The following is an 11550-nucleotide window of genomic DNA, read 5'->3' on the forward strand; positions in this document are numbered from 1 at the left end:
ACAGGATTACTAAATCCCTGTCAGCAAACAGGGCTCAAGCAGCTGCTCTTTTGCATTGTAAATCTGCTGCTCCAACTGATGGTTGTGCAAGGCCTGGGAACCACAACATCTTGGGGTGAAAAGCACTGAGGGCTCTCAAAAATGTCCCCAAGAATTGGGGGGGATCCTCAGCTCTTCATCCCACTGCATCGCCAAAACTTGGAGAAGGAGGGAGAAGGAGCTCAGTGCTCCCTGCAAGACTCTGGATGCTCTCCATGTCCCTTCACCACTCGGCAGAGGTGATGCCACCAAGACTGGGCAGCCAGAGGGGTTTTGGGTGTTGTGGCCCCTCTGGGCTCTCTGCCGGTCCCCTGGGACGAGGTGGCTGCAGCACATCGTGCTCAGCCTGCCGAGCACGGCCGGGGCCTGCTGGGCCGGGGTTAATCTCGTTGTCACACTTTCCCTCCTTCTTGCTGGCTCGGCGTGCTTTGACCCGCTGTGAAATTGTGGCCAACAGCTCTGAATATTTTAAGAGCAGCAATGCAGTGATGGCCGCGCACGGCGGAGCGGCAGCAAGGCAGGCCGGGAGCTGGGCTGGGCCCTCACCTCCCCCCCGCCACCACCAACCCATTAGCACAGTTCAGGGAAACCTAAAAAATTCAAAAGACACTGAAATATGCAGCATTTTTTGCTCTCCCTGGAAATGACGCGCTTCGCTTCCCAGATGCTCCCGAGCAGGACGTTGTAAATAAGAGGCTTTGTCACACACAGAGGGTGTTGCCACTGGGGCTGGGGGATGCTGCAGAGCCCAAATTGACACCCCAAAGCCTATCCTGGGGACAGAGCCACGCTTGGGGCTTGGATAAACCCGCACTGGCATCAATGCCCATCCTCACTAGCGCAGTCATTAAAGGAGATTCCCCTCTCCATCCTTGGCTCGGATAAACCTGCACTGCCATCAATGCCCATCCTCACTAGGCAGTGCAGCCATTAAAGGAGATTCCCCCCTCCATCCTTGCCCTCTGCCCGCTGCTCCCTGCCCCTTTTCCCCCTCGGGGCATCCCCTCGGTGCCTCCTCCCCTCGGCCGGGCGGGACTCGGGTGCCGCAGGACCTGACGCAAACACCTGTCCTCAGCACTTCTGCTATCTGGGGCACAGCAGAGCAGCAGCGGAGGAATTAAAAAAAAAAAAAAAAAAAAAAAAAAAAAAAAAGAAGAAGGTCTATTTGCATAAACCTTCCAAAAAAGAAGAGCTGGAGCCTGAGTCTGGAGAGCTGGAATATCAGTCAGGGACCGCTGGAGCTGGTAGAAGGTGCAATAAGTATTTGGGAAGCGTCACCAGGACATGGGCACGTTCTGCCACCAGGTCCCTGCACATCCCCAAAGTGCTGCCCCAGGGCTTGACACCCCATCTAGGAGTGACATTGGGACACTTTTGTATTCAGGTCTTAAGAGGGCAGATTAATCGCCATGTGCTGGGTCTGTCATGTGCAGGGATATATATTCTTCTCAGAATTTACAAGTAGTTCTGTCTGAGAAATAAACAAGTGGAGATAAAAATTACATTGTCACTGTGCAGGTGTGATGGATGGGCAGGACAAGCCCTGGGAGTGCCAGCAAGGTGCCACTGGTACAGGGAGTGTCACTGGCACCTGGGACAGCTGGAGATGCCAAAGGGACTCCAGGAAAGGCAGTGGGATGTACTCCACCAACCCCAGCCTGTTGTGCCTCTGTCCCAAAAGCCAGGAAAAGTGGGAACAGCCACCAAGGCCATCCCCAAGTGAGGGAGATGCCTGGAGAATGCAATGCTGGTGATGGTGACCAGGGGGCTGCAGCCTGCAGGTCAGCTCCTTGTAAAAGCCTCTTGGGCTCTGTCTCAAGCCCCAAATCCTCCTCTCCTGTGTGTTTCCAAGGTCAGCAATGGGCAAAAGACACAGCCAGCCACAGGATTCCCCAGGGATGTGAGGGAAGGGTTGATGCAGTTTACACCAAGCCCCTTTCTCCTTTGGTTTCTCCTTCATCCTCCTCTGCTTCCTGAGGCTGCACTGCCTTGGCCCAGCTCGTCAGGGAGTGACAGAGCACATTGCCTGCTGGGGTCACTCCCTGGGGAGGGACAGCCATTGGCTCCTCACAGTTTAAATCTGAATTCACACTGAAAGCACTGAAACAGCTCTGCGTGGATCCTCTTCCCAGCCTTGGGCATCCTGAGGAGTCATGACTCGGCTCAGCCTGCCGGGATGGAGATCCCAAAACCATCTGGGGACATCCAGCTGCCCCCAAGGCGGGTGCCTGGCTCCAGGCTGGCACCCAGCAGCTGGTCCAGCAACTGCCTTCAGTCTATTAATAAAGCTGGAGCAGCTGGTGGAGCATCCACCGCCAGTCCTCGGGATTTATCCACACCGCTCTGCCTTATCAGCCATGCTTTTCACAAGCACTTAAATTCAGGAGGAAAAGGAAAAAGTGAAATCAGATAGAAATGCAGGTCTGTTTGCTGTTTTCTCCAATGAAATGGTTCTGGGTAAACAGCAGACGCCTTTGATGAAATCCCAGCAGGCTTAAACAATAAAGCTGGTTACAAACTCAATCTGGCGCAGATATCAGATCTGAAATTGTTTCAAAAAACATGTCAACATTTTCTAATGCCGCTGCAAAACTTCCTCGGCACTTTGCCACAAGCTGCATCTGTGACGCAGGACCTGCGCCGCTGTCCCGGCTGCTGCTGCCACTGCTGCACCTGCCCTGCCCTGGCACCTCTGCAGCCTGCTCAGAGGGACACCCTGGGCTGCAGGAGGAGGCTCAGCAGCATCACCTGGGGTGCAGGAGATGCACATTCCCAGGAGATGCACGCTGGGGGTTGTGTTCCAGCTGTAAATGCAGTTCCCATACCCAGGCACGGCCTGGCTGAGGGTTTGCAGTGCTGGATGAGGGGCAGCAGGCAGCGTGGGCATTCCTCTCATCACATCCCAGGGATGGAATTCAGCTCTGGGTTCATCCCAGGTGTTACCAAGGACGACTGAGCTTTCTGTGGAAAAGCAATTTGCAAAGCCTTGTGGTGGCAGAGGAGCAGAGCCTGGAGCCCCTCCTGGGTTCTGCCTCCTGTGTGCCACCTCTGCATCCTGCTGGGACACCAGGGCAGGATGGGGATGCAAAGGTCCAGCTTGGGAATGCCTGGCTGGGGGCAGAGCTTGGTCCCTCTCCTTGGCATAACAGGGACCATGCAGTGCAGGGCAGCTGGGTCAGGGTGACAGGGAATCTGGCAGCTCCACTGGTGTTGGAGTGACAGGGACCATCCAAACTCAGAAAACATGCAGAGCTAGAGGGCAATGAAGCATGTCCTGCACTGGCATTGCCAGGAGCAGCCTGCCAGTTACCTGCACTTCCCAAACTCTGTCAGCACATGGGGGTCTCTGGAGGGCGGCAGGGGATGCAGCTCAGGGGGTGAGAAGATGAGGAGGAGGGGGAAAGACCTCATCCCACCACAAACACTGATTAAAAAGCCAGCTCCAGCTCCAAAGGTACTTGGCAGAGGGGGCTGCAGCCCCCAGGTCAGCTCCTTGTAAAAGCCTCTTGGGCTCTGTCTCAAGCCCCAAATCCTCCTCTCCTGTGTGTTTCCAAGGTCAGCAATGGGCAAAGCCTTCCCAAAGGCTCCCACCTCCATCCAGAAGGGATCTGCTCCCCGAGTGTGGGGTGAGACACACTCATCCCATGTGGGATCCAGCCCTACACAGACCCCATCCCACACCCCAAGGAAGCCCCCAGCCCACAGCAGATGCCTGCCACACCTCACGTCCCGTGTGGCTGTGATGGAGCAGCAGAACCATCCCTCCCACCACTGGGAATGACAAAGGGAACGCAGGAGAGGGAAAGCGGGGCGTGAGGAAGAGGATGGGGAGGATGGGCAGCCCTGGGGGGTGCAGGGGGCCAAGCCTGAGCCCCGGAGCAGCACGGGGGATGTGGCAGAGCTGACCCCTGTGCAGAGGTTGCCTCTGCCATCGATCCCTGTTGCACTCAGGCTCATTAGGGCCGGGGAGCTGCTGCGAGCGGCTGCTGCAGGAGACAGACGGGGGGAGCGCTCGCTGTGGCTCCCTGGATCGTATTAAATATTTACTTTGTTTTGTTTTGTTTTTCCCAGCTTATATTGATCAGAGATGGAGTGGGGAGGGGGGGCTGGGGGGAGCAAGGGGGTGCTGTTGGATGCCGGGAGGGAAAAGCAGAGGAAACAACTGAGCTGGAAAACGGGGACAGAGCGCACCAGGGCGTTCCCGAGGGATTCACCTGCTCTCCCAAGGGACGCCCAGCGCTGTCACCCTGCAGAGATGCTCCCCTCAGAGCCATTCATCCCCTTCAGGGTCAGGATCATCACCAGCACACGGCATGAGGAGCAGTGGGGCAGGTCCCACTCGCCATCCCACACCAGCATCTCGAGGGACGCAGGATGGGGGGGATACCCAAGGCAAAAATCGTCTCATAGCTCGGGGTATCCCCCCAGCCCGGGCCGGGAGGAGCCCCCCGCACCCAGGCTGGGCCCCGGGAGCGGCCGCGCAGTCGGCACTGTTTCTATTTCGAGAGGAGCTCTACTGGAAAAGGAACAAAAGCCGAGCGAAGCTATAAATAGCCGCCTCCTCCTTCACACCAGCGCCTCCTCCGCCCCAGCATCCCGAGGAGGCCGGGGGGGTCCCGGAGCCCGGCCCGGGCTCAGCCCCACTGCCAAACCCCCTCCGCGTCTCGGAGCCAACATCTCCATCTGAAAACCAGGGGGAATAACGAGCCGGGGAATATCTGCTGGCTCTGAGCAGCGCTGTGCCAAGTTACCCAGAGCAGCAGCTCTGCCCAGCCACAGCCCCGTGCCCCGGGGGATTTGCCCTGCACCCAAAACCACCCCGCGGGCACGGATTGCACCACCTGGGGATGCTCCTCTTGTCCCTGGGCCTGTCTGCGGCTGGCAGGGAGCAGGAAGAGCCGAGGAGCTCGGGCAGACCTACTTTCAAGGCTTTAATCCTTTTTGCTTAAAGAATCTTTTTTTTTTTTTTTTTTTTTCCCTCTCTCCCCTCTCTTTCTTTCTTTTTTTTTTTTTTTTTCCCCCTTTCTTTTCCTTTCCTGCTCGGCAAAGATGGGGTCTGATCAGAGGAGACACGCAGGGAGCTGACAAGCTGCGGCGTACGGAGAGAAAGGAGAAAGAAATACATATTTATTACCCTCAATTATTAAAAAATAGATAGCAGCAGATCTTAGGCCCTGGCAGAGGCACTGCAGAGTCGTTTGTCTGAGGACTATTTTGTTTTTTAAATTCCATTGAAATTATAATACGCCGGGGCTTGTTAGCACAAACACCCCGGCACATCCCTGCCGAGGGGGGATCATCCCAAGCCCCTCTGCTGGCTCGGGGGTGCCTCCCGCAGGGTGCCTGGGTCCAGCACCCGATGGGATGCCGGATTTGCAGGCAGCGGGGAGGGAAGGAGGGATGCTCAGGGATGCAGGAGCGGATGCATCCGGCAGCGTTTGTGCCCCTCTGCTTTACCCCCGGCGGGGATCAGGAGGGATGTGCCCGGTGCTAGCACGCACCAAACGCACATGGATGCCCGGCTGGGTGAAGGTCTCATGGACAAGACCCTCACCCAGGTCACCTCGGGCCGAAAGCAGCCCGGTGACATTCTCGGGTGACATTCCCCGTGCCCAAGGACGGGCTGTGCGCCCCTCGGGTGGCACCGTGGGGGCCCCGCGCTCACCGGGATGGGGTTTCCCCGAGCAAAGCGATGCAAACGCTGGTGCAAATGCAGCTGGAGAAAAAAAAAAATAAAAAAATAGAGAGCGGTTCCCAAGTGCGGCACACGGGGCTGGCGGAGCCGCTGGCACCTCCCCTCCGCTTGCAGGGCTGCTCCGAGAGGAGAGCAGCCCTGCCAGAGCAGCAGCAGCCAAATTCCCTCCCAGTAAACAGCGGCTGCATCCTCCCAGGGTGAGGATGGCGATGTCGGGACTTCGGGAGCACGTGGAGCGCCTCTGACACCCTCTGATTCCAGCACCGCTCCCTCTCCACATACAGGATCTGCTGGGATGTGCTGGATCTACACGGACCTGCTGTGCCATCACCTCTCCAGGGCCAAACCCCCCCGGCCGCTTTTGGCACTGTGAGCCAGCAGAGCGGTCACGGCTCTGCCGGCCCAGGCAGGAGCATCGCTAAAAGCTGCTCACCAAAGCTGGGCGGGCTCCAAGCTGCCGTGCCGGCTCCGAGCCGCTGTGCCAGCACCGCCGGGAAGCAAGCAGCCAGCGGGCACATATGCTGTTCAAAAGGAAAAGGAGCTTTCTACACCAAATGGAGCTTTTTCCGCTTAATAACCCCCAAATCCTAATCTGTGCAAAGAAGATTGCCCCCCGCATCTCCCCGTCCTGCATCTGCCGCTCGCCATGCCCGCACTTAACACCCCGTCAGCACCTGCCCCCGGCAGGGAAAGCAGGAGAAAAACCAAAACCGGCCCTGGGGAAAGCAGGCGATGCCCAGGAATGGGCTCATCTCCTCTGTCAGCAGCGAGCCTTCACCATTTGTCATCAGTAAAAATAATGCTCCTAAAAGTGTCCCCCCTCTGATTGCCGGGCTGTGGGTTTCCATGGAGATGCTGCTCCGCAGGGATGGCACGGGGGGATCGGTGGGATTGGCGCTTCCTCCGTTCGGGAGATGGGACGTGGTGTTGACATCGGGAGCGAGGACAGCACCGGCCTTGCTGCTGGCACAGGATCCTGAGGCTGAGCCAGCTCTTCCCACCTTGGGCTCGAGCAGCCTCACCCAAAATAGCAGGGGAAGAGCAGCCTCGCAGGGGAGGACAGGGATGCTCCTGTATCCCAGCGGTGCCACTGAGGCCGTGCCCTGCACCCTGCTCCTCCTCACTGACTCCCACCAGGATCCCCCTTGCTCCCGGCTCTCCCTGCAGCCTCCCACTTGTTGCAGCTGCTCCTAAATCAGATTTCAGCCTCCTCTGGTGGGTTCTGAATGAGGGCAGCACCTCACCCATCCCAACCTTCTGGGAACCAAACAGCATCCACCACTGCTGGGGTGTGGGTGCCCGAGCTGCTGCTGCTCCACCAAAGTGCTCTGCAAACATAATCTGCTCTTAATAACCCAAGGCTCTATTGATCGCGGCTGAACCCTGGAATTGCACTTGGCAAACAAAGCCCGAGTTTTTGGGCTGTTTGGGGGAGACTGGAGCAGCTCCCTGGGGTGGGGGTGAGTGGCAGTGTCACCCAGGGGTGCCCCAGTGTGGGACAGGTGATGTGGGGCTGAGGTGGCCGTGTCCTGGGTCACTCTCTGCGAGGGGGGCTTTGCCTCTACACTCCCTTGCCAGGAGCAGGGGACACCCCAGTGGGAGACAGCCCTGGTCACACCTGGCCACCACCACCACGTCCCTCCAGGCTCCCACACTCCCCTGCCTGGTTTTTGCCTTCAAACAAGATTTTGGCTCTTGCTGTCAAATCCCATCAGCAGTTTCCAGCAGCCCAAGCTCCTGCCCGGCCCCAAGGCAATGACCTCCCACTCATGGCCTCATGCTGCACACCATGGAGCCCCCCTGCCCCTGCTGCTGGCCTGTGCCACTGGCTCCAGCACTGCCAGGTGCTCCAGGGGAAGATGGGTGTGAAATCACACTGGAAAATGCATCTTTTCACATCTCCCCAGCAGGTTCACTGATGTTTTTAGGGCAGCACTTCGAGGCCACCTGGAGTGTCACACACAGCTTCCAGCACCCAGATGGGACTGCAGGGCACTGGGTGTGGCATTTTAGGCAAAAAGGGGGAATAACATCCAGCCAAGCATGGCCATGGCTCTGACCCTGCCAGGCTCCACCAGTGCAGGTCACTGAGCAGCCACGGCTCCTTCACATCCTGAATTTGACTCCAGGTCCAGGCAGGCTGCGCTCTCCTTGCTCCCCCCAGCACCACCACAGGGACAGCCTGGGCCACATCCTGACTCCCTCCCTTGCTTCAGCGGGCACAGAGAGCTTGTGGCTTCCTATCAGCTCTTTATGAAATTAAACTTTTATAAGCAGAAAGGTTTCTGGGCTCTTGGATCCCTGGCGCAAGAACCGCAGTCCAGCCTGCGCCTGCACCCTGCCCACTGGCTGCTGCCCTGGCAGGCAGGGACGGAGGCTGGACACTCCACTGATGGCATGAGCGATGGAAGGGACAGGGATGTGGCTGCCCGTGACCTTGGTGTCATCCTTGACCTGGAAATCTCCTTCTCCTGCATCGCCAGCGTTGCGCTCCTGCCTGCGGCCGCCTGCGGCCAAGGCTGTGACACCCTCACCCAGGATGGGGCTGCACCCACACTGTCACCCACTGCCACACACCAGTGACATCCCACCGCTCAGAACCCACCCTGAACCCCACCAGTGACTGCACAGATGAAGCTCACGGGGTGCAAGAGGCCCAAAATGCCCTCAGGAACGGCAGCACTCGCCCGGCCATGCTGCCACCATCCTGCTGCACACCGTGTGGCACTGGCCTGTGAAGCTGTCCCCTTGGAGGTATCAACCATGCACAGCTCCTGCTGCCTCCCTTGGAGGTGACAACCATGCACAGCTCCTGCTGCCTCAAGCCCTGCCATGGCCCAGCCTCAAGCCTGGTCCCTGGCAGTGGGACATAGAAGGTGGTGGCAGTGCCACCATCAGCCCGCGCTGCCACCATCCTTGACAAAATGAGCCACCCCAGAGCCCCACAGAGGGGTTTGGCCCAACCCCAGTGCCCCAGCAGCAGCTGTCCCCTTGTCCCCTTGCTTCACGTGTTGGATGTCCCCTCCACACCCTGCTTGGGGAAAATGCCGGGGACAGGGATGCCCTGCCCAGGGACACCTGGCCACGGTGAGGCAGGGAGGGGAGAACCTGTGGTAGGATGGAGGCCTCCTCTAACTGCCTGTTGAATTATTCAGGAACGGTATTAACTTATAAATGAGTGTGTTTGACTGATTTTGTGGTTGATGTACAGATAAATTCTAATGAAAGACAGCTACAAGATTTTAAATTATTAATTAGACTGCCACTTAACAAAGCCTATTTGGCACTCTATTTCCTTGCTTAACAAGACAAAAAACTTTAAGAATAGGTTTTGCTTTAGCCCACAGGCTCTTCAATTTGCATTTTGTTTTTCTAGCTCCACAAATGAAAGCTGTAGATCTTGACCTTAACAGGCTACCCCTGGTGGGATGCAGCCCTGTCGGCAGCCTCGCTGCCTGCCTCCACCTCAGGCTCCCCATTTCCCAGCCTGGATGAAGCTTTTCCTCCAGCAGGGCTGGGAATCGAGGCTGGAAAGCAGGACAGCTCCAAAGGCTTGGGGATTGTTCTCAACTCATCAGCCGGGCTGGGTTAACACACCGAACAAAGCTGAGCCGGAGGAAGGAGCACCCGAGTGCGAGGCCACGCCGCCGCAAGGTGACATTTCCCCCAGCGGGAAAAGCCACTCGGGGGTGGCACAGGGGCCTCTGCCCTGCCCGGGGGTCTGCACCCCAATGCCAGGGGCTGCACGCAGAGTATTGGTGCCTTCCCCTCTGCCCGAGCCTCGTCGCAGAGAGGGGCATGTGCTGCCGCTGGCGAGGGCTGGGCCTGGGGCTGTGTTGCCGCCCCCTCCCCGGGGCACGGGACAGCGCTGGGGGTCCAGCCGGGTCCCCCCCCATGTCACCGCTGTCCCCAGCATCTCCCGGCAGCGGCCCCGGTGCGGCGGGACCGGGGGTGCTGCCCCCCCCTCCCCACCGTCCCGGACCCCCCGGGAGGGCCGGCGGCTCCCCCGGCCGTGATGTCACAACGCTCCCCGATGATGTCCCAGGCGGTTGCCATGGAAATCGCGTGATGTCACAGCGGAGCGATTCTCCTCGGGGGGGGCCGAACGGGACGGCGAGCCCCAACTTCCCCTCCGAGCCCCCCGCGCTCCCCGGCGAGCCCCGTTTGCCGTTCCCTCGCTTTGAGGAACGAGCACCGACCCCCCCCGCTCCCGCCGCATGCCCGCTGCCTCCGGGACCCGCTGTAGCCCGGCGCCCGCGGGACCCGCCGCGTCCCCGGTCCTGCGGGACCCGGCGCCCGCCCTGCCTCCCGTCGCTCCTCCCGGTCTCCCGCCTCCCCGCCGCGCTGCGCTCCCGCCGGTGCCGCTCCCCGGGGGGTGCCCGAGCCTCGGTGGCGGCGCCGGTAACGCGGTGGCGGCGGGGGGCGCCCGGCGGCGCGGCCCCAACTTCGGCGGGGAGACAAACTTCGGGGCCGGCCCCGCTGCCCCCGGTGCCCGCGGCGCCCGCTGCCCTCCCGGTGCGCTGCTCACCTTGGCGGAGCATCTTGGAGCCGGGGCGGGCGCGGTCTCCCGGCGGCGGCGGCGGCGGCGCTCAGAGCCTCGGGCGCGGCGGCGGCGAGCGGTAGCGGCGGCGGCGGCTGCTGCTGTACCGGGAACGAGGAGCCGGAGCCCGGGCGAGCGGCCCCCGCGGGGGCATGGCGGGCCGAGCCGCAGCGGCACCGGGGAGCGGCGGCCCCGGAGCACCGGGAGCGCCGGCCGCGCCTCTGCCCGCCGCGCGTCCCGCCGCCGGCTTTTAGGGGGGAGCCGCCCCCTCGGGGCTGGGGCCGCCGCCGCCCCCCACCCCCTCGGGCAGAGCCTATAAAGGGGTGCCCGGTGCCGGTGCCGCGCTGCCTGCAGCGGCGGGCAGGGCTGGGCAGGGCGGGGCGGGGCAGCGACGGGGCGGGCAGGGCTGGGCCGGGCCGGGCTGGGCTGGGCTGGGCTGGGCGAGCCCCCCCCGGGCCCCCCCTTCCGCCGCCGCCGCCGCCTCTCCCGCCTCCCGTGGACAGTTCGTGAAAGTGCCGCTGCTCCCGTTCCCCGCGCCGCCGCCCTCCCTCCGCCCCGCCGGGGGAACGGCCCAGCGCCGCCCCCCCCCAGCTCTGCGGTGTCCCCGGGACCGGCTGTCACCCCCGGCACACCGTTGTCCCCTCTGCCGTCGCCCTCCGCACCGTGCCCCGTTATCGCAGCGAGGCTCCGCCGCGCCGCCCCGCGCCTGCCGTGATCGCGGCTGTCCCCGCTGTCCCGCCTGCCCAGCACCGTCCCTGCCGCTCCCCGGGGACCGTCCGTCCCCTCGGCCCCGTATCGTCCCCTCTGCCCGCCGTGTCCTGCCGAGATGTCGCCGTCCGATCGGGTCTCCGCTGTCTGCGCTGTCCTCGCCGCCCCGGCACGGTCCCGCCGCTCCCTACAGTGCCCTCCGCCGCTTCTCGTCCCCGCCGTCCCACCGGGGTCACCGGGGGGCTCTGCTGTCCCCTCTGCTTCCCGGTGGCCGCTGTCCCCTTTGTGTCCCGATCCCTGCTGTCCCCGCGCTCTCCGCCGCGGTCCCGACACCCCGGTGTCCCCGAGCTGTCCCCGCTGTACCCGGACAGTCCCTCCCGCCCCCTCCCCGTTATGCCCCCGGGAGCGCAGCTGTCCTCCCCGCCCCGTCGGGATCGCTGCTTTCATCGGGGGTCCCCGCTGCCTCCTCGGGGTTCTGTCGTGCCCTGGAGGTCCCCGCTGACCCCAGACTGTCCCTGCTGCCTCTCGAGGGTCCCTCTTGCCTCCTTCCCTCTGTCCCACCACGGCT

The 11550-nt window shown here is 61.5% G+C and overlaps 1 protein-coding gene across 1 annotated transcript in view; it reads right to left on the reverse strand.

Moving 5' to 3' along the window:
• The window catches only part of RTN4RL1 (reticulon 4 receptor like 1), a 29358-nt gene extending 18924 nt beyond the window's left edge, over window positions 1-10434 (reverse strand). Inside the window, exon 1 of the mRNA XM_059486999.1 lies at window positions 10263-10434. Within this exon, the coding sequence (XP_059342982.1) occupies window positions 10263-10275 (13 nt within the window). The 5' untranslated portion in view covers window positions 10276-10434. The remainder of the gene's footprint in view (window positions 1-10262) is intronic.
• Window positions 10435-11550: the final 1116 nt, after the last annotated feature.

The sequence above is a fragment of the Ammospiza nelsoni genome, chromosome 21, assembly GCF_027579445.1.
Source record: "Ammospiza nelsoni isolate bAmmNel1 chromosome 21, bAmmNel1.pri, whole genome shotgun sequence".
Taxonomy (NCBI): Eukaryota; Metazoa; Chordata; class Aves; order Passeriformes; family Passerellidae; genus Ammospiza; species Ammospiza nelsoni.